Raw genomic sequence first — 23,858 nt, 5'->3', positions numbered from 1 at the left:
TGTCTACGTATTTGGTCATGTGACCACCTGAAGAAAGCTTTGAGCTGCATGTTCTGCAAGAACTTTTATCTGAAATTAAATTTTTTTAAAATAAGCTTTTCTGCAAAAAAACACGGAGGTTGCCATTGTTGCCTTCCCACTCTGAAAATACTAGCTGTCAAGCTGCCCTTCTGGCTTAAATGCTTTAAGTCATTAACTTAGAACAAGAATGCATGTCAAGACTTTACTCTGACTCTTCATATACTTGTCCAAAGTCAGTAACTCAGACAGTAGCCAAAGGATTGGCACAACAAGAAGTCAGCAATTACAGCCTTCAGGAAAAGTTGTTTTAAATGTCTTTCTAATAATGCCTTTCCTGTTTTGTCTTTCCAGATTTAAATACAAATCTAACAACTTATACGACAGATGATGGAGATCATGATGCTGCCCCTCGATTTACCTCAAAGGAGTTCTTGTCTGGAAATGCCATTATGAAGAAGCTCTCCGGCAAGAGCTCTGACTCCAGAGAGACTTTCCATAGCTTGAACAGAAGTGTCATTTTCTCTCAAGGGGAACCACTAAATTTCGTGGAACCCAACCTAGACAATCTGTATGTCGACTATGACGACAATGATGAGACTTCGCCATTTGACCTAAATGTCACTTTCCTGGAGCTCAGCATTGACCGCACCATGAACACATCAGCTGAAACCCAGCTAAGCAACACAACCATCATCGCGACCAACAGAACTCAGAAAGGGAGGTAAGAGCCTTAGATTACATCAAACTTTCCAAGATTTCCCATTTAGTGTTTTGGTATAGAACTCACCATTATAAACACTTCATTTTTTTTTTAATATACGATTTGCAGTAACCAATTCTAAGCAACCACCGGTTGACACTCAACCAGCTACAGGCCAGCAGTATTCCTATGTTCCCAGGGTCCAGCTACATGGTTGGCATTCTTCAGCTTTAGACTTTACTTCTGTCCCTCTGAAATTATTCACAGTACAACCTTTATGAGGGTGTCAGGACTAATAGGTTTTTAGATTCCTAACTGAAGTGTTGAATTTCTTAACCATACATATGGCTGATAATTATATAATTTAGATTAACAATATTGATACATATGCATAATTCATTTCCTTCTCAGCTTTTTTATACATTAGGATTAGTTATTCCCCTATTTGTTATGTCTGTGCTCCGCCTCCACACATCTCCCTCATCAGGTTATATGGGATGACCTTTTGTGGTGGTGAATGTGAGCTTGGTGACATACCATTTTGGGGACTGACATCTTACAACTTATACATCTAACCCGGGATTTCCTAGTTTTAAGTGACAACGTTGTCATATTTTATTGGTGATGGGTGGAGACTATTTTCAATTTTTGTACATGCCTGTGCATATGTGATATATACGAATTAATAAGGTTTTTTGTTAAGTTAAAACTACTTGGGTCACAAGAGAGTCCCCTCTTTTTCTATGGGGGCCTTTCTCTGTTTTTTTTTCTAATGCATTTTGGGTACTGTGATCAGCACCTTGATTTTTGGTGAGTTAGTTAATGTAACAATATTAAATTTCCCCTGTGTGGCGTTACTGTGTTTGGCACTGTTTCGCCCCTTTTTTTTCTTTTTCTTATTTTATATGCGTTTAGACCTTACTAAAGCTGTGTTTCAAATTGTGGCAATTAATTCCTTGAGTTTTAAACCACAGACATTCCTTTTTTTGCCTGATATCACCAGGGAGCAAATATAAATCCTAAACAAAATTTTCCTTCTGGCACGCTGGCATCCTGATTTATGATTCAAAATTTTATTCTAGATATAAGCCCATCTAATATTTTGCAATTCTTTTGCTTGTTTTTTGGCAGCCTTTCTTGACCTTTGGCTTATTACAACTTTGTGCGCTACATTGCATTATTTACAGACTACACACTTAGCAGTTACAGGTAGACATTTGGTCACCAGTTGGTGGCACAAGGAGTCCACACTAAACTACCAAACCCTAATTTGGGATGACTGACATTTTGTGGGTGTAATCTATATTTATTATAAGTATTTTTGTAAACACTGACATTTACCTGCAAATTGGAGCTGTGGTAGGCCCCTTTTCTTTTCAGAGCAATATGTATGCTTTACATGACTTAGAAAGAAAAACACAATGCAGGGAGGGTATGTCAGAGCTTCAACTTGGCCCAGAAGTCATTACTTGCATGCTAAGAACAGTTAAGAAAAAAAAAAGATTTTCACAAGCACTCTGCAGGGTCTGCATTTAGCAAGTTCATTTGCCATCATATGTAAAAAGAGAACCATCATATGAATAAAAAAAAACCTCAACAGCAGTACCACTGTTGCATCTCAAAACTTTTAAAATCAGTTCTCATGCATGAGAGCTGTGATTGCATGATGAAGGGGCAGTGAAAAAGGGAGAGGCGATAGAGAGAGAGGGAGATGAGATGGAGAGAGGGGGAGATAAAGATGGGGAGCGGGAAATAAGATGGGAGATAAAATAAGAGAGAGTGGGAGATAAAGATAGAGGCATGAAGATGGAAAGAGGAATACAGTGGGGAAAAATCATTATTTCATCCCCTGCAGATTTTGTAAATTTGCCCACTTACAAAGAATGAAGGGTCTATATTTTTTTTATCATAGGTGTATTTTAAATGATAGAGACAGAATATCAACCAAAAATCCAGAAAAAACACAGGATACATATGTTACAAATTGAGTTGCAGTTAAGTGAGTAAAATACGTATTTGGTCACCTGCTAACCAACAATAATTCTGGCTCTCGCAGACCGGCTATGTGCTCATGTGGTACACAGATTAGTCCTGTCAATTTAGGAAGGTGCCCCTAACGACAACTCATTATGTGCATAAGACACCTGTCCACGGAATCTCTTTCTTCCATTCAAACCTCACCACCATCGGTAAGACCAAAGAGCTGTCAAACGATGTCAGGGACAAGATTGTAGACCTGCACAAGGCTGGAATGGGCTACAAGACCATCAGCAAGAAGCTTGGGGAGAAGGAGACAACTGTTGGAGTAATTAATCACAAATGGAAGAAATACAAATTAGCCATCAGTGGCCCTCAGTCTGGAGCTCCATGCAAAGTTTTGCCTCATGGGATAAGGATGATCATGCAAAAAGTAAGGGATCAGCCCAGAACTGCACAGGAAGAGCTTCTGAATGATCTCAAGGCAGTTGGGACCACAGTCACCAAACAAACCATTGGTTACACAATTTTCCGACATGGACTGTGCCCGCAAGGTCCCCCTCCTCAAGAATGCACATGTACAGGCCTGTCTGAAGTCTGCCAATGAACATCTAAATGATTCAGAGAAGGATTGTGAAAAAGTGCTGTGGTCAGATGAGACCAAAATTGAGCTCTTTGGCATTAACTCGATTGTATTTGGAGGAAGAAAAATGCTGACTATGACCCTACTAGCACCATCCCTACAGTCAAGCAGGAAGGTGGAAAAATTATGCTTTGGGGTTGTTTCTCTGTTAAAGGTACAGGCCGCCTTTGCTGCATTGAAGGGCCAATGGATGAGGCCATATATTGTAAAATCTTGGAGGAGAACATTCTTCCCTCAGCCAGAACACTGAAGATAGGTCATGGATGGGTTTTCCAACAGGACAATGACCCAAAACATACCACCAAGGCAACAAAGGAGTGGCTAAAGAAGAAGCACATTAAGGTTGTGGAGTGGCCTAGCCAGTCTCCAGACCTTAATCCTATATAAAATATATGGACAGAGCTGAAACTTCCAGTTGCCAACAACAACCAAGAAACCTTAAAGTGTTACTAAACCCACAACAGTAAAATCTGTATATGCAGTAAAGCATGCTTGTTATACTCACTGTGGAATCTAAGTGGTTAATCCTCTGCATTGTGTAAAAAGGATGTTTGATCTTGACTTCTCTGCCCCTCCTCTTGTTCAAATGTCCACGCTGACAAGACAGAAAGAACCCGTAGCCCTTCTGCACATGCTCAGTTTAGTGTGTATTGCTAGAGAGGTTTTTTTTTTCTTGGGAGAGTGCATGTGATCAGCACAGGGCCAATCAGCACTGTCCAGACAGAGGTCAGGGGTTTTGCATCCTCCTAGAGCAGAAAGTAAACTCCTACAAGCTTTAACCAGTGCTCAGCTGAAGTCACAAGACTGCTCTAACTGCTGATGAGAAAAGGTATTTAGCAGTTTATATTTACTAAAATAATTGCATTTCCATGTTCTATTTACTGTGGTAGACCAGATATAGTGAATGCAGGGTCCTGGGTTCAGTAACACTTTAAGGATTTAGAGAAGATCTGTAAAGAAGAGTGGACCAAAATCCCTCCTGAGATGTGTGCCAACCTGGTAACCAAGTGCAAGAAACGTCTTACCTCTGTGCTTGCAAACAAGGGTTTCTCCACTAAGTACTAAGCCATGTTTTGCTTGGGGTTCAAATTCTTATTTTACTCACTGAACTGAAACTCAATTTATAACATTTGTATCATGTGTTTTTTCTGGATTTTTGGTTGATATTCTGTCTGTATGATTTAAAATACACCTATGATAAAAATTATAGACCCTTCAGAGAAAGAGAGGGACATAAAGATTGAAAGAGTGAGATAAAATGGGAGGGGGAAGAGGGTTGGGATGGAGAGAAAAGGAGATAAAGATGGTGAGAGGGAGATAAGATCAAGCTGGTTGGGGGTTGGGGAGATAAAATGGAGGGGGAAGATGGATAGAGAAGGAGATAAAGATGTAGAGAGGAGATAAAGATAAGGGGGTTGGGATGGAGAGGGGGAAGAGAGAAATATTAAGGAGTAAGAAAGGGGGATGGGGTGGAGAGAGAAAGAGATAAAAAGGAGGGGTGAAGGGTAAAGAGAAGAAGATAAGGATGGAGAGATAAGATGGAAGGGAGAGATTGAAGGAGAGGAAGAAAAAGACAGGGAGGGGGGGTTTGGATGGAGAGGGGAGATAAAGATGGGGAGAATGAGATAAGATGGAAGGGGAAGATGGAGGGAGAGGGAGGTAACGATAGAAAGAGGGAGATAAGATGGAGGGGGGGAGATTGAGAGAGGGGGAGGTAAAGATGGGGAGAGGGAGATAAGATGGAGGGGGAAGAGAGAGAGGAAGACAAAGATAGAGAGAAGAAGATGGAGAATGAGAGAGATAAAGATGGAGAGAGGGAGATAAAGATGGGGGGTGGGATAGAGAGGGGCGAATGAAGTCAGAGAGACAGAAAGAAAGACACATAGAGAGAAGAGGGGAGGGAGAGAGACAGAGAAAGGGAAAGAAAGAGAGCTCCGTGTCATTCCTCTCTGCTTCCCGCAGCCTGTTTAATAGCGGATCATTCTTCTCAGCAGTTACAAAGAGACGTGTGTCTAGAGAGACAGTCTAGACAGGACATTATTAGCCTGGAGTTTAAATAGTATGTTAAGTTTCTTATGGAATGCAAAGCATAGGTGTCCTCTACAGAACGTCTAACTTACTTTTTTATATGTATGAAGCTGTAGACTAATTCATACACTGTACCATAAGTGAAGCATCAGTAACACAAGGAAAAGGAAATAAATTTGATTGCCTCATGCACATAATAATGTCAGCATCTTATCAAATTGTTGTATTTAGGCACTGCGGCAAGTGACAGGAATGTGCTTTGGTCAAATGTAAGTCTTTGGGAAACAAATATCCATCAGCAGCCTCTACTAGCATTAATTGCTTTAGGTAGCCATAACAAGTTCATTATAAGCTGTGGAAAGAGAAACGCGATTTTTAATAACGTCAAATTACTACGGCTTGAGTAACTATTCTAAGATATTGTATACATTTTTTTTATGAAAAAAGGTTTTAAAACCAAAGGCCAAAATTTATTTTTAGATTTGGATAGAATGGTGAGGGGAAGGGACCTCTGTCCTGTCTCTCTATTGCTGTATCTGCCCTTTTAGGGAGATTAATTTTCTTTGATTTTATGATTACCAATAACACTGGGAATGAAAGTGAGGGTAAATCTAAAATTTTGAGTTGCCACCAAAACAGGAATAGAGGGGAAATCTTCCAATGGGTGTTACGGGCGCGGCGTCAGACCCCCAGCTCTTCTCACCAACTTGTGACCGAAGGACTAACCAATCTAAAACCGTGCTGTCATGTGCGTAACAATGCCACGCTCAGCTGCACCCTGCACAAAGATTTTCCAGCTCACTGGACCACAATCTATGTGCCGCAGCCTGAAAGCGATTGTTACTTGATCAGGTTATTTACGCAATTAACCCTTCACACTGCCACCACCTCCTTTTTGTACAGAGGAGGAAATTCGCCAATCTTAGCAGTAACACTATGATGTTTGAATCAGCGTCTGTATACACACTGTCACTGCAGGCAGATGTATGCAGAAGTTTAAAACACACAGTAGCGCTCTTCAGAGACAGGGATTCTTAGTTTGCATTAAAGAGCTTTAGAAACAGTTCAACACTTTTCAGAAAATAGGATTTATTACTAAAAGGTCAAAACGGTGCAATAAAAATATTTACAGAAAAAGATGTAGCATATATATATATATATATATATATATATATACAAAGAGCAATAACACAACAGGGAGAGAACAGAAAGAAGTTTAGAGAGGTAGAGTACTTGCCAGAAGTCCTGGTTTAAGCAGCGTTCAAGTGTCTGAACAAAAGGGTGCCTTTTCTCCCAAAGTTGGTTCCTGATGTTACAAGGGAGAGTCTCTTCATCTTATTTCTCTTGGGCTGACAGCCTCTTTTCTAGTCCCCCAGCAGGGGGTGTCTCTGAAGCCAAGGGCCAATTGCCTCAAGTGGGGAGGAGGTGTAGGCGGAGACCCAGGCTAGTACCAAAAATCCCTCCCAAGTTATACCATGGTCAATCACCTTCCATAGGTACATGTAGCACCCTATCCACTGGTAGGATGATATGCAGAATGATATTCTGAACGTCCAGAGACCAAATATGACATATTTGCTTGGGACGGTTAAGGAGATATGGCTTTCTGCTCTCGGGTAGACGTAATATAGGGATGCAAGGGATCAGGTGACTCGCATTAAACTGATCTGTCTGAATATATGTTTTGTTTCATTGTATGTATTTCCTGCGAGAAGTTATGAAATTATATGAAAAGTGGTTTCCAAATGAGATGTATGTTTTACTGCTATTCCGGAATGCTTTCAAGTCCAGTGACTGGCGGGTTTATTGCTTTACGATCAGCTCGAAGCAAGAGTCTGCCAGACACATTGGAATCAGCTAATTGAGTTTACAACCATGAAGTGTATCCAGCTGTGCCCAATGCACTCCTGAACTCAGCCACACCAGACCATTCAACAGGAAGGGAGGGGGGAACTGATTTGGAGTGAGAATGACACAAGATGGAGGATCTTTAGCAACATGGATGTCCGCGTCCATATCTGTACGTACAAATGCTACAATGGGGACCTTTGTTCCAGTGTCTAAGAGGTGATTTCCCCCACATTGGAAAGATACTGTGCCCTTCTGTTGAGTCCACAGGACAGGAAGGCTAATCGCCATAACGTGAAGCACTGCGTGAATTGACAGTGCTCTATAAGGACCTGTAATAAATAAACAAATAAAGAGACAGGGATTAAAAAAAACAACAAACGACTGTGGTGTTAATCCTTCCCTACTCTATCCAAAATGAGAGCAAAAACTTTGGCTTTAGATATACATTAAATAACATTAAGCATCTAAAAGACCACTTTTCAAACTAAGCTGTAAGGTGATACAGGATGGCTTACTCGTCAGGGAAAATTTTGTTCTTGGTACAGTGTATTCTCTTGAATAAAAACATCCTCCATCCCAGCAGTATTAAATGTTGATAGTGATAAGGGCTACTGAGATCTTGCTAGTATGTGAGAGATAACACAATGATCAGTGAGGCATTTTTGATTCCAATCCCCTGGGAGGGGAGAAAATGACAGGGACTGATAGCATGAAAACCCACATTTAGCAAGAATTGTCATGTTTTTGGTTTATTTGTCACATTGTAAAAAACAGGCATTGGCTACAGCTAGGAGATAATTTACAAAACCTGTTTAATGGGAGAATAAGAGTGGGTGTACTATTAGTTATAATTGTATCATTGATTTTTGACATTCACATTATTAATTCCTTTCTGTCCCATATTTGCACAACTGTATTTACATATAGATTTGTAATTGCTTCCCCCAGTGGCCACACCTGTAGATGAGGAATTCTGATTAGCATCCTTCTTTGAAGGAAACTGGTGGGATGGGGGAAATTTTCCAAAGTGGCTGGTTATTATAGGTGTCCTTACTAACCAACAGTAAGTCAAATAAGCAAGATGGAGAGTGGCTAGATAGCAAAACACTTAGCTGACAATTACACTTGAAAGTATCTGTGTCTCAGGGCACTCTGCAGGGAAGCAGAGGGGGGATGCAGGTACCTGGAGTTGTCTACTATTTACAAGTCCAGTTAGGAATTCTTTCACAAGCAGGTTCCCTTTAAAGCCCGACTCTAGAAAATCTGAAAATTCTGCCTTGCAGTGGGGCTGTGCCTGCACTGCAAGGATCATCTGCTATATTATTCTAGGGGAGAGTAAAAGCACCTTTACTTATGGGATCCTTTGTTCCCCCAGCAGACGGTGCTCCCCTATGCTTTGGCAGTGAGCTGTCCCTTTGCACCATCACATCCCATGTAGGGCTATGAATCCTGCTTTGGACTTGATGATGTCAGAACCTTTAACTGCCGGAGTATGGGTAAGAAGTCTCTCTAGGGACTGGTCAAGGAGTGTGGAGGAGCAGTAAAACTGTTTTTTGTGCCCTCCTTGAACTAAACAAGCAGTTAACCAGCATAGCACCAGTGGTAGGAAGGATCTTCAAGTTTCCTGGAGTTCAGCATTAAGGACTGCTTAAATAGGTTCCACTTGTGTTATAGTGTATAGTTTCCAGTCCACTCAGTCTGACCCACAGACATTCACTATGTGAGGAGCAGTAAAATACAGTCATATAGCAAAAGAAGGAAAGTCTCAATTTGCAATAGGCAAATGTGGCCGTCCTCAGTGTGCATATAAATTTACACACTGTACGCAGAAACAAGGTTAGCACACACTGATAAATTTATTGACATTAGGCTGATTACATTCAGATATAAAAAAGTGAAAATAAAGTTCTCCTTTAAAATGTCCCCGGGAGCAGCCTGCTGCTGGAAACCGAGGCAGTGCCAAATCAGACCGGCACAACTCCACTGAGAAGGAAAACTTAAAACCACACACTGCCCGCTCATTTATATTTCAAAATAAATAGGATTCTGTTTCTTTTAATGATAGACTCTGCACAGCGGTGCTTATTTAAGAGGCCGAGCGCGCCGTGCAGGGAAACGCGGTTTCTCCCTACGAAGGTTTATAGCAGAACCAAAGTCAGGCAGCGTAAGTAATAATTTTCTGACGCACGTAAAGCTGGGCTCCATACTACAGAAACCTGCCGGGCAGCCCTCGCCAGGGATTAGATGCTGCCGTGTCTGTGTCCTTTTCATTTGCCCACACCAAACCACACAGAGAAAATAACTGAAGTAGAAGCAGCCCAAACGTTGAACCTGCAAGACACAGACATAAAAAGATCTGTTTGTGGGCACCTGAAACCTGCCATAAAATGACTGGAACATTGCTTTAATGTAGGCTTTCTTTTTTAAGGAATATAACAAACTGTTGCGCTTGGTTAGCTGGGCACCTAAGCAAGGAGATTAGCATAAAGCAGCTATGTTATCTGTCATCGCAAACATCTGTGGCATTGAGCCAGGAAAGGAGAGGTAGTTCTTCCAAAACTAGTGCTTCAGTTTGTGGTGGATGGTGGAACAGTAAACCACCCTAACAGTTCCTTCTGTCTCATGGGGACTCTGTTGGTAAGTTCCCGGGTCTGCACACCTGCTGTGTTCATCCAAATGATAGCCCCCACTACCCTTTTTTTAATTTATTTTATATTATGAAGAATATAACAGGAGGAGCTTGAGCACCCTAAATCGGGTGGAAACACTCTGGAACATCCAAATGTCAAGGAGTCAGGGGGCCAGGAGGAGCAGAAGCCAGAGTATGACTCAGCGCAGTAGGCTCCAACTATAGCTAAAATATTAATTACAGGTGGGCTGGCCATTCAAGTAAATGTATTTGTTATGATATCCCAATTAAATTCATTTTTTAATGATTGCATCAGCATTAATGTTGTGAACTGTTTGACGCCCTTGCAAACTGGAGCTGGATAACAGTGCTTTACTGACTGGAGACCCCCTCCCTCTTCCCAACTACACTAATGTCTGTAGACACCTTCAAAGCCAAACTGAACTTTCAGTTTAAGGTTGCATTCACACTTGAGCATTTTGTAGCTTGAAGCTCAAAGCTCGAAGCTCCAAAAAAGCTCAACCTTAAAAAAAATCAATGGTTCTAAAAAGGCACCATAGAAAACAATAGTTTTTTTAAGTTTGAGCATTTTTGGAGCTTCAAGCTACAAAATGCTCAAGTGTGAATGCAGCCTGAGGGCCAGTTTACACCAAAACTTGGTGTGGGAAACCCGTGCGCATTTCCCAGCACCGCATTCAAAACGCACTGCACTTGCGGATGCCAGTGCAATGCTAACAACCTCCCAAATACAGGTTGCAAACACCGTGCATTTGCCTGCATTGGATTGCATGGTACAGAAGTACCATGCGATCCAGTTGCTCTCCATTTTGTAAAGTAGTGCATACACTACTTTTGCTGCAGTCCAGCACAATTTCAGCCCATTCAAATGAAAAGGCTGAAATCACACTGCACCCGGATCACATGTGAATAGCACAAGAATTCACAGAGCGTTCCTGTGCGCTTCATGGTGTGAACCAGCCCTAAATCAGGTAATTCCAAGTGTATCAGAACAAAAGGTGTGCAAAGTTTTATAGTTTGTTTTCTATAAAAAGCAGCCAGAATGTGTCCTGCCAACTTGCTGACTGTATAGAAAGAGCGGTCTTTCTGCAGTGGCCCAACACACCTCCTGCTAGGTCAGAACTATAGCTCTGCAATCAGCAAAGATTATGCTCTCTGGTATATTGAGAATTCTAATTGTAATTCAACAGGGGTGGGGGTGTCAGTCCTTTGCAGATAGAGCACTGCCTCTACACAATGAGCAAGGGTCCCACTCTACAGCATCCTGGCAGGGGACAGACCTTTCTACTCAGTCTGTGGCTACTTTCTAGAGAAAGCTAACAGTAAGACATTGAACAGCTTTTGTTTTGATGCACATGGAATGTATTCAAACATTTATTATATCACAGCTTAACAAATCTTAGACGTGATGGCTGCATTCGTTTTCTTTCATAGGCTTTTTTTTATTTTATTTTTTTTTTGTCCCTTATTTTTACATGGTGATCTAGCTAGTAAGTCTGTTGATTTACAAAAGAAAAAGCTATCTTGCAGTTGTATACAGGGAGGAGACAAACCATTTACCACTGACAAGTGATTACAGTGATCAGCTTTTATTTATTTATGTAAAACCTTCATCCCAAAAGTTAAAGAAAAACTGTTGCTGTAACTGCTTATAAAGTGTAACCTGGAGTTTGAACTTAAATTGTTATTATATCTAAATCTTCAAACCCATCTAACACTCCCCTTCCCATAGACTAAGAATGCTGCTGTCCAAAGGTACCCCCTGTGCTCCTTCATGCAGAGTGGGAGCACTCTAATACAGGAGTTGTGTTACTGGCCAGATCACTAGGTGAAAACAGAGTGGAAAAAGGGCTAAAAAATAAAACTAATGCAGCTAGCGCACCTAATGATCGGTAAGCTGCAATGTATTAAATTTTTTTGTTTTGGGGTTTATTACCACTTTAACTAAAGGTTTACTTGGGCTTTAACCATAACTAGGGATTATCAGGCTATTTAAGGGTTATTGAGCAAGGGAGCGCATTTGTTATAATTTCTTCATAATTAATAACGTGAAGATTTTTTTTCCTACAGAACAATCATTGTTTTATGAGAACAATCCTCTGGCCATAAGGCAAACTGATCAGGGGCAGACCCTGTGGTTCAGTAATCATAATGCACACTGAGAGTTGCACACTTTAGCAGATTTTGTACATTTGGCATGTATATATTCTGCACAATTCCTCACAAATCTCCTCCACTGAATTTACAAGTTAAATATCTGTTCAGCAAATCTCAGGTGCAAGGAGTATTAATCTTAGGAGAGCGGAAGATTACACTTTGCTACAAACTCTCGTCTTCAAGTCAGGCAGCCAAAATAGCATTTAATTCTAGGCCTGGCCAGTTTGCCAACAGTGTTTTCCTTTCTTCTTTTTTCTCTGTCCTCTTCTTCTTTTGGCACGGAAATTCTAGTAAAACACTGCGGGATCAGTCAACAGAGAACGAATCCTCTCAAAGAATATTCTGCCGAAATAAAAGTAGGACGCCCACCCAGAGAGGTCAGAAGACACATGAAAGGACTTCACCGCCATGGTTATCCCCCAGACAGACGGACAACAAACGTCCTGTTGCTTTCACTTAACACTCAAGTTTTCCTGTTCCACATTTTTAGCTCTCTGACGTGACTGCTGCTGCTCTGTTCTCAATATTGTCCCATTTAATTACTTTTCCTTCCCTTATTATGTGACTCTTTACTTTGCTGTGCCTATTTTTTCCAATTTGTGATCATTGCAAGCAACAGACACCCTACATGTATGAAAGTGATTGGCCACTGCAATCCCCCTAGCAGCTGTAATTACTAGTTTGGAAAAATGCAGCTCACAGCCGCCTCAGGAAGCAAGTACAGTCTGGCATTTGTGCCCCCTATTTTAACATTACTTGACTGTTTAATAGTCAAACGGCATAGCTCTCCTGGAGATTGTGCAGTATTCCTCAGCTTCAGATCATCCAGCTCCTCCTAAGTCCTGCCAGCAGCTGGTTTGGGGTTCTTCCCCGTGATTCGCTTCAACACACAATTCTGTTAATGGAACATGTTTTGAAAATTTAAATTACAGAAACACTTTTAATGTAACCATTTACATTGTCACTAACTAGCATTTAGAGATTCCGTTTCTGCAGCATTTCATGTTGGCAACAAACTCGCCAGCCATATTTATACTGCATTCACCTCTATAATATAGGTACACTCAGGGCTTTTTTTCAGCTGGAACATGGTGGAACTCAGTTCCACCACCTCTGGCTCAAGCCCTCTGCTCCCTGCTCACCACAATCACTTGTAAACACAGAATTCTGGCTTCCGTCATTACAAGTAACAGCTTGTCTTCCAACGGAGATGCAGGTGCCCAGGGTGCAGTGCAGATGCCAAAACCCCCCTTGGGATAATCTCCCTGCAAGTGAGAGAGGAGGAGCCACCTAGTTTGCGGGAAGGTACTGGAGCAGGCAGGGTGCTTCAGCTTAATACAGCAACAAAAGTAAGACATATGGAAGATAGTGGAGCTTTTAAGGGTGGGGGATATGGAAGCAGTGGAGAAGGGGTTGCATGCAGAGGCGGTGACAGTGAGATGGGAGATGCAGAGGTAAGCCCCTGTGGAAGAAGGCTGAACTCTGCACTCTGTGTGTAGCACACCACTGAACTCTGCACTCTGTGTGTAGCGCACCCCTGAACTCTGCACTCTGTGGCAGTGCACCTCTGAACTCTGCACTATATACATAGTGCACCCTCAGACTCTTCATTCTGTGTGTAACCCCCCGAACTCTGAACTCTGGGGCTGTGATTGAGTTTCTGCATCTATTTGCTGAGAAAAAAGCCCTGGGTACACTAAGTGATGAGGTGTAACTTGAAATTGCCAAAATCCCTTAAAGTACTAACAAAAATGTAGAAGTCCTCATGATGGGACTTTGAAGGTAACCTACTACAACTGTGTCAAGTAAGTCCATCTTTACTTGTATAAGAACAATAAATGTCTAAAACCCATTCACTAATGATTTTGTTTGTATATAGTGATGAGCTGAACACCCCCGTGTTCAGTTAGTGGTCGAACATTCAAACCTAAAGCATGTTCAACCACGAACTTCGAATTCAATGCAAGTCTATGGGACTCGAAATTCAAAAGTGCCCATTTTGAAGGCTTATATGCAAGTTATTATCCATAAAAGGGGTATGGAGACTCAGGTACTGCCCTGCGGAATATGAATCAGTGAAAAACATAAAATTCAAAAAGTACAGTATTTAAAGGGACAGTTATTTTTAATTGCTTAAAGTAAAAAAAGAAAAAATTCCTTTAAATATCATGCCTGGGGGGGGGTCCCCTTAAACTACCTGCAAAGTTTCACATCTGTACAATGTATAGAACCAGCTGCACCATGGACTGACATTTAAAAAAACAAAAAGACATATTAATTTAAAAAAAAAAACAGCATGGGGTTCCCCATGTCGTTGGAGACAAGGGCCTTTTCCCCACAACCCTGGCCCGGTGGTTGTGGGGGTCTGCAGGCAAGGGAGCTCATTATCATCAGGGTCCCGCTATAAATAAGGGGGCACACGAATGCTGCCCCCCTTTTGAATGAGTGAAGGGTATTTGTACCCCTACCTATTCACTACATGGTAAATTGAGTGAATACTGCTACAGGGCGGCAGCAGTGCGCAAAATCACGTATATATATATATATACAGTCAGGTCTATAAATATTGGGACATCGACACAATTCTAACATTTTTGGCTCTATACACCACCACAATGGATTTGAAATGAAACGAACAAGATGTGCTTTAACTGCAGACTGTCAGCTTTAATTTGAGGGTATTTACATCCAAATCAGGTGAACGGTGCAGGAATTACAACAGTTTGCATATGTGCCTCCCACTTGTTAAGGGACCAAAAGTAATGGGACAATTGGCTTCTCAGCTGTTCCATGGCCAGGTGTGTGTTATTCCCTCATTATCCCAATTACAATGAGCAGATAAAAGGTCCAGAGTTCATTTCAAGTGTGCTATTTGCATTTGGAATCTGTTGCTGTCAACTCTCAAGGTGAGATCCAAAGAGCTGTTACTATCAGCAAAGCAAGCCATCATTAGGCTGAAAAAACAAAACAAACCCATCAGAGAGATAGCAAAAACATTAGGTGTGGCCAAAACAACTGTTTGGAACATTCTTAAAAAGAAGGAACGCACAGGTGAGCTCAGCAACACCAAAAGACACGGAAGACCACGGAAAACAACTGTGGTGGATGACTGAAGTATTCTTTCCCTGGTGAAGAAAACACCCTTCACAACAGTTGGCCAGATCAAGAACACTCTCCAGGAGGTAGGTGTATGTGTGTCAAAGTCAACATTCAAGAGAAGACTTCACCAGAGTGAATACAGAGGGTTCACCACAAGATGTAAACCATTGGTGAGCCTCAATAACAGGAAGGCCAGATTAGAGTTTGCCAAACGACATCTAAATAAGTCTTCACAGTTCTGGAACAACATCCTATGGACAGATGAGACCAAGATCAACTTGTACCAGAGTGATGGGAAGAGAAGAGTATGGAGAAGGAAAGGAACTGCTCATGATCCTAAGCATACCACCTCATCAGTGAAGCATGGTGGTGGAAGTGTCATGGCGTGGGCATGTATGGCTGCCAATGGAACTGGTTCTCTTGTATTTATTGATGATGTGACTGCTGAAAAAAGCAGCAGGATGAATTCTGAAGTGTTTCGGGCAATATTATCTGCTCATATTCAGCCAAATGCTTCACAACTCATTGGACGCCGCTTCACAGTGCAGATGGGCAATGACCCAAAGCGTACTGCAAAAGCAACCAAAGAGTTTTTTAAGGGAAAGAAGTGGAATGTTATGCAATGGCCAAGTCAATCACCTGACCTGAATCCGATTGAGCATGCATTTCACTTGCTGAAAACAAAACTGAAGGGAGAATGCCCCAAGAACAAGCAGGAACTGAAGACAGTTGCAGTAGAAGTCTGGCAGAGCATCACCAGGAATGAAACCCACCGTCTGGTGATGTCTATGCGTTCCAGACTTCAGGCTGTAATTGACTGCAAAAGATTTGCAACCAAGTATTAAAAAGTGAAAGTTTGATTTATGATTATTATTCTGTCCCATTACTTTTGGTCCCTTAACAAGTAGGAGACACGTATGCCAACTGTTGTAATTCCTACACCGTTCACCTGATTTGGATGTAAATACCCTCAAATTAAAGCTGACAGTCTTCAGTTAAAGCACATCTTGTTCGTTTCATTTCAAATCCATTTTAGTGGTGTATAGAGCCAAAAATGTTAGAATTGTGTCGATGTCCCAATATTTATGGACCTGACTGTATATACACGTGTGTTTGTGCATTTCCGGGTAGGGGGCGTGCTTGAGCCTCGGCTGCGGCCGTGAATCACTGGGCCCCGTCCAGTAATTACTCGCCGGCGCCCGGTGATTTCCGAGGATCTCCGACAGGGAGGAGGACTATTTTCTTTACTAACAGTCCTCCTCCCCGTCAGCTCGGGCACACTGCTGTGGATGGCTGTGCACAGCACAGCCATCCACAGCAGTGTGAATACAGTGAAACATACACATCCCGCCCCCTAGTAAAAAACTCCCAGCACACAGTTGACCCTTTGATTGGCCCTCATGTTAATCCCTTCCTGCCCAGTGCCATTAGAACAGTGTCAGTGTTTTTTTAGCACTGATTAATGTATTGATGCCACTGGGGATGTCAGTGACACCAAGTCAGTTCCCACCAGTGTCAGAATGAACGTTGCAGTCCCGCTATAAGTCGGTGATCACCACCATACTAGTAAAAATTAAAAAAAAAATCCCAGTATATATACCACCATTTGTAAACACTATAACTTTCACGAAAACAAATTAATATACACATATTGGGATTTTTTTTAGCAAAGACATGTAGCAGAATACAGTTTGGCCTAAATTTATGACGAAATTTGATTTTTTTTTACTGGACATGTTTAATAGCAAAAATTCAAAAATATAGTTTTTTTTCTCAAAATTGTCAGTATTATAAAGCGCAAAAAAATAAAAAATGCAGAGGTGATCAAATACCACCAAAAAAAAGCTAATTTCGTGGGGAACAAAAAGGAGTAAATTTCATTTGGGTGCAGCATTGCATGACCACGCAAATGCCAGTTAAAATAACGCATCGCCGTAATGCAAAAAATGGCCTGGTCAGGAAGGGGGGTAAATCCTCTGGAGGGCAAGTGGTTATTAAAAATAAAAAGCCAAAAAAAATGGTTCCATCCTTGTAATCAATCGTTAATCACGGCGTCCAGTGTTGTCACAATGACACTGACTCACCAAATTATAATACAAAAGACACCCGCCGACCTGTCCGCACCTGCCAAGCGCTCTCCGCAATCTAACATTTACTGGTCATATGTAAACAATTGGGCGGAGGTATCACAGCGCCCAATTGTGCTGTCATTGTGCTGTGATTGGCCAAAGCATTGCACCTGACCTGTGGTCAGGTACTTTGCTTTGGCCAATGACAATGCACTGCCAATCACAATGCCTGCTGAACGCCCTTACCATTTGTGTGTTTGGCTAACATCAAGCCCATCACTATTTGTAAACATACATTACACTTTTAGCACATAGATACATTAAATACCCCACAGTTCCCATTAACAAAAAACATCTTCTGTCTCATCTGAGGATGATGTTAAGCGGGATAACCTATCATATTTCGGAAAAGTTTCTTTCTTTAGGGCTGTAAAATGTAGGAGATATGTCATATGTTACAAGTGACACAAAAGCAAACATCGAGCTGTTCCAGATGATGTGGTTGATTTAAAGGAGCACAATATGACGATGCTTGAAAGAAAATTAACTGCACGGTCGAGTTGCCAGAGAGAAGCCTTTACTGTGCCAATGCCACAAAAAAGCCCAGTTACAATATGCCCAAAAACACCTTGACACATCTCCTGAACAATTCTTCTGGTGGTTGTTGCTGCAATCTTTCTTGGTCTACCTGTACTGGGCTTGGTATCAAGAGATCCCAGAATTTTCCACTTTTTAATAAGTAATTGAACAGTACTGAGTGACACATTCAAGGCTTTGGACATCTTTTTATATCCTTTTCTTTCCTTATAAAGTTCCATTACCTTGTTACGCAAGTCTTTTGAGGGTTCTTTTCTGATCTCCATGGCTCAGTATCTAGCAAGCTCAGTACATCCACGTAAGAGCTCATTGAGCTCATTGAACTCATTGCCTATTTATACACAGACACTAATCGCTATTTAAAAATCCACAGATGTGGGAAATTAACCTTTAACCTTTTAACCTGTGTGTGACACCTTGTGTGTCTCTACCAAGGCTAAACATTCCAGGGTATGTAAACTTTTGATCGTGGCCATTAGGGTGATTTTTGTTGTCATTAGCATTTAAAAAAGAGCCAAAAACTATGCAATAATAAATGGCTTCATATGATCACTATCCCTACATAAAAGACATTTATTTATTTTTGGCACGATCACTCATATTTTCAATATCAATGCCAAAATTTCATGATTTCTGCCAGGGTATGCAAACTTTTGAGCACAGCTGTATGTATTTTAACACAGTTGTAGTAGATTGCCTTTAACCTTTAACTTAAGCTCTAGAACACTTAACCCCCTTCATGACCAGGCCATTTTTTGCTTTCCGGTACTGTGCTACAATTGTGCGGTCATGCAATGCTGTAACCAAATTAAATTTATATCATTTTTTCACACAGACAGAGCTTCATTTTGGTGTTATTTGCTCACCACTGGGCTTTTTATGTGTAATTATATAAACTAAATAAGACGCAGTTCGGCTGCTCTGCCGCAGTATACTGTATGTATGGTAGGCGGTGCCAACTGGTTAAAGTCCCATCATGGGAGTTCTTCTATATTGTTGTTATGACATACTGTAGGTACAGTATGAGTGATTTGTAGTAGTGAACCTAGTGATGTAGCACAAGTTTGGTCGGTGGCTGCCAAACTAACAAACCAACTATAAAGATACATGTCACATGATTAAATTAGAATTACTCAACATGCAGAGCCTGAGAATAAATCTAGTTTTCATATTATTACAATATAATTAAGGTCTTGGTAAATTATGATACAGTCTGATTTCTTACAAGAAATGTATTGGGGAATGCCTTTTGCTGCCAGGGAAGGGGTCAGCACAATCTTAGGGGACCCAATGTGTGCAAACTGAGGTTTGGAGATCACTAATGGAACAGTTATTGATTTGGCCAAGCTGAAGAACAGAGGTCAGTAGTGTTCCCAGGCTGCCATTATCCTCATATTTTCCAGCTGAGATAAGATAATTTTTCACTAGTCTTAGCATCAATAGGTCAACCTATCTTTTCAGGTTTACAAACAAGCTGATATGAGGTCTTCTCCAAGAATGATATCACCCATGTAAGGAGATAGCAGTCATCCTTTATTTCTGTTTCCAATTGCATGGACGTGATTATCTCCTCTGGTTGATCATATTCTTCTTGGGAGTTTGCCACCCACTAGACGTTAATAGAGAATTCTGCCTAAGAATACTCTGTACACACCTTCAATGTCACCAGGCAGCAAATATAAAATGTGTTGAGTGCACTGACTGGAAGAGTGCCTGAGTAACAGCTTCTTCTTTTCTTTTATGGGCCTATAGACACCCCTCTATAGTATCATAATCACTAAATAACCCCCATTTATTGTGGCAGATGAACTTTGAGTTGCATTGTTTGTTTGCATTGAGCTACGCAAGACTGACCTTAGCCATTGGTATAATGAAGGTGCAGATTGCAAGACTTTTTTAGCCCATCTTTCACTGTTTCCTGACCTAATTATGTGACATCCTGAATCTTGCCGCTAGTCTCCAAGGCAACACATTGCCAAGGTTTTCTGTAGTCAAAACACTGGGCTCATTTACAAAAGCTGTCACATTTTAAAGGAAACCGTTTCAATTGTCGAAAAATATCCAGCTTTGTTAATTTTTTTAAGCTTTGAAGCTAAAAAAAAGTTGCCTGAACCTTGTTTGATTAGCAAGTTTTGGTTTAACATGTTTGCCTCAACGCTGCGAATAGGGTCAGACTAACTTGTCAACCAAGGCTAGCCAAAGATAGGGCAAATATCTCACCAAATGCAGAGGGAGATAATCTGTTTGTTCTCAAACTTTTCCTGAATCCTTAATGAAGTGTAGTACCCCATAGTGTGCTACTAGGGTAGTGTAGGTAAATGTCTTGGGTATTACTCATGGTAACTGTGTGAGTCTGTGATTAGGTCGGGTTACTGCAGGTCAGGCTGGATGGCATAACAGGTTTGGACTTTATTGCTTTCACCCGGTTATGGAGGAGCATGGATGCTTCCAGAAGCCGGTGGGAGGAAGAGATGGAGACCTAATATGCATGTTTATGGGAGTCTAACCAATCCCAGGCTTAGAGGTCCTGTTAAAGTGGTTCGGCCAAACCATGAATATGGGAGAGTTAGGCTGGCAGGGGAGTGGGGGGAAGATGGAGTGCTGAGGAAGCTGTAGATGGCCTGAGAGGTGGTCTTCTAGCACTAGGTGGGGTGGCCTCCAGGCTGGGCTCGGGCTGGCTCGGGACGATCTATTCAGCATCACGGTCTGCCTGAGATCAGTGAGTGCAAGGAACACAGAGTGAGTACAGCAGCACACCCAGGGATTCTATAAAATTGCGTATAGTCGACACATCCTGGAAGGAAATAGTGTTCATACAAGTTTTAGAAGATGCACAGGTCCTAGACACATAGTTGAGGTCAGATGGCACCTCGGTCTATGGCCACATTAAGCAGCAGAGGCTGGTATTGCAGTGAAAATGCATAAAATACCATGGGAACCACTGAAACAGGTAACTAATGCTACTGTAACTATTCATGTTTTACAGTATCAGGGCTAATTTATGCATTGGATGAAAATAAGCTGCCCATAGTTACCAAGGTGTTTACTTTTATAGCACAAATATGATCTAAAGCTTATGTTAGCATCATGTTTTTTCCCTCTGTGTTTATAACAAAGCATACTAGTATTTGAAAGAAAGCAAAGAACTCTGGTTATTATTAAAGCCATTTTTTTCTGTAGAAAATGGTTAGAACTTCTGTCAGGTTTTCTTTTATTACAGATATGTATATAGTGCTGAAAATGTACACAGCATTTTACATACTGTACATACTGTACATTAACATCAGTCCCTGACTGAATGTATAGTCCAAGGAACCTACCTCACTTGTAGACATTTACTAGGGCCAATTTGGACAGAAGCCAATTAACCTACCAGCATGTCTTTGGAGTGTGGGAGGAAACTGGAGTACCCATAGGAAACCCACACAAGTACAGGGAGAACATGCAAACTCCATGTAAATAGTGTCCTGGTTAGGATTCAAACCATAGACCCTAGTGCTGCAAGACAGATGTGCTAACACCTAGAGCTTATGTTTGTCTCCCATTCAGATTTTCCTTTATTTTCCATCCCAGAGATATCAAAATGTAGGTCAAAACACCCTCTTAGCTGTTACTGAAGAGAAGTGCCATGTGGACACGTGGATTCCACATGTCCATTTCACACCAGGACACTCCTTCTCCAAAATGGCCTGCTGACCCTTGGATGGTTCTCCTCTTCTTTTTTTTTTTCCTAAAAATCGTTGATTGAAAATGCATGAATATAAGTCAACATAATGGATCTATAGAGGGGTCACACTTTAAAAGCTGCAAATAAAATTGAATTTTTTCAGCCTTAAAGAAATGGTTTGTTTTTTTTTATATAAAGGTCAAATTTGGTATATATGGTATTTTATTTTCTTTGTCCTATTGGTGGATGGTACAATGAAAGAATGTATAGCACCACATTTTGCCTGCTTGTACTGTATCCAGTCACTGAACATCAATGAATGGACATTTCTGCTTTTGGAAATGCCCTTTAAAAAGCATCCTCAATCCCTGTACCTGTATAATGGCGCTCCCTCCACGGGCTCCCCCAATTTTTGCTGGAGGCCAGCACTGGAGAAATCGGGATTCCACAAAGGAGACAAAACACAATTTCAAACTCCCATCTCTGACTGTATCCGCTGAGGGACTTTGAACCTGTGTTACCAAATGGTGGTAGGTAGGTGTGGGGAAGGGAAGGATGGGAGGCAGGGCAGACAGAATGCTCCACTGCTCTAAACTTTTCAAGATAGGTCCTCCCTTTGTGGAGGCCCGATTCCTTCAGGGCTTATCTCCAGCACAAAAAGGGATCCCGTGGACTGGACCCCATTATACAGGTACAGGGAAGGGGGTGCATTTTTAAAGGACTCTTCTAAATGTGACACAGTCCTTTAAAAAATCCAGTTTATCAATTCGTTAACAGCAGAGAAAGGAACAGACTGCTGTCAGTGCTGAGCCATGGTATTGATTCTAGCCAGGATGGTGTCACTTTTGTCCCTGTATGAATAAAACGATGAGAAAGAAAACAATCGCTATTTTTTTGTTATATTCTGTGTCTATACTGGGTATTTTTTATCCCAATTCTCTTTTTCTAGACAGTGGAAGCTCTGCTTCTAACCACCCAGGGGATTCTACTTGGGGAAAAGGACAGGTATGTTGTGAAAAAAACACACACCTCAATCACTTGTCCATTATGTATATGTGCGCATGTACAAAGCAAACCCTGCTACTGCCAAAGGCACTACTAACAGCCACAGAGCACTGGGACAGTTCGAATATTGGGGTCACCAAATATCTTAAAAAATCAATTCTATTCCTTGCTAATTAATAAACTTTACCTTTTTAATATATAGATTACTGGGGGATAAGAAAAGGGAAGCTTTATGCTGTACAACAAGGGTTACTGACAGAATTCAGGAGCAAGTCTAGCAGTCATCATGTTCTTCAGTTGAAGATATTAGAAGAGGAATTAAGTTTTAAAGTGTAACTACAAGCAAAAAAAGTTTTTGTTTCTTTTATTTCAGTGTTGTTTAGAGTGTGGGAGGCTTAGATCCTTTGTCAGGTTTTCCTTTGGGGAGATTCTTTCCCTATTTCCTGACCTGGTAGCTATACAATAAGTGAAAGGAAGCCTCTCCAGCAAGGACAAGGGAAAAACTAAAATATGCTTTTATTTCTATCCGTGTGATTCTGTTACATCTCAACCACAATGGAGGAGAGTGTGAATCTTCCCAGCAGGGAAACAGACAGCCATAAAAACCCGGCAAATGTTCTAGCATTTCCTCACTCTATCCAAAACAATTTGGCAAGAGTTCCACTTTAAATAGTGTTTTAAATTTCACTCCAGCTATAATTTTGGGATGTAATAGCTATCTGACTCATTGGACTTACTCGGCCAGATAGAAAGGGATGTGAGCACAAAGCTGTTGAGTGGAAGTAGGAGCCCCAGCTCGGCCCTGTGACCTCCTGGGTCTGGACGCATTTGCCCTCTCTGTCAGTAATGAGAACCAGTCATTTCTTACCAGACCTAAAGAGCACACAGTATCTGTTGACGCATGACCTAAAGTGCATGTAAGTCAAGTGTTGACCTCATGCTCCTCCTGAGGAAGAAACACCATTGGCTGAAAGATGAATGCATTTGCCTCTCAAGCCCCAGAATCAGCTTGAAGCCATTTCTTTGAATGTGCATCAATATGTCTGCAAGTTTACAATTTCTGTAACAGCTCTGTTTACCCTTGAGGTGTGTTAACATGTGATTGGTTCTCTTTAACCCCTAGGTTATTGTGGAGCAGTAACAGGTTTCTTTTGGTGTCTGTCTTGTAAAGCTGCTATAGCAGTGGCAGTCTAGGTGCTTATATCTTTATCTTCTGTCTGTCAATAGAAAAGGCCCAAAATTGCAGCGGAAGGTACAGGGGATCAGTGCGGTGGACATGTACCGTTGGAAATTGTCTTCACATGAGCCATGCAGTGCTACCTGCACTACAGGTTAGTCAAGAATGTTTGCTTAATTCAGTGCATCATCAGGGTCCTACTATGGATCAGTGGATAGCA

At 41.3% G+C, this 23,858-nt stretch overlaps 1 protein-coding gene across 1 annotated transcript in view; it reads left to right on the top strand.

Annotated features, from left to right (window-relative positions):
• ADAMTSL2 (ADAMTS like 2) overlaps positions 1-23,858 on the top strand; it is a 151,744-nt gene that overhangs the window by 52,431 nt on the left and 75,455 nt on the right. Inside the window, exons 12-13 of the mRNA XM_089677047.1 lie at positions 373-742; positions 23,689-23,792. Of these exons, the coding sequence (XP_089533173.1) occupies positions 373-742; positions 23,689-23,792 (474 nt within the window). The remainder of the gene's footprint in view (positions 1-372; positions 743-23,688; positions 23,793-23,858) is intronic.

Source organism: Staurois parvus, unplaced genomic scaffold, assembly GCF_062004578.1.
Source record: "Staurois parvus isolate SC_StPar_1 unplaced genomic scaffold, SC_StPar_1.0 ptg000176l, whole genome shotgun sequence".
Taxonomy (NCBI): domain Eukaryota; kingdom Metazoa; phylum Chordata; class Amphibia; order Anura; family Ranidae; genus Staurois; species Staurois parvus.
This window is presented reverse-complemented; position numbering and strand designations above follow the sequence as displayed.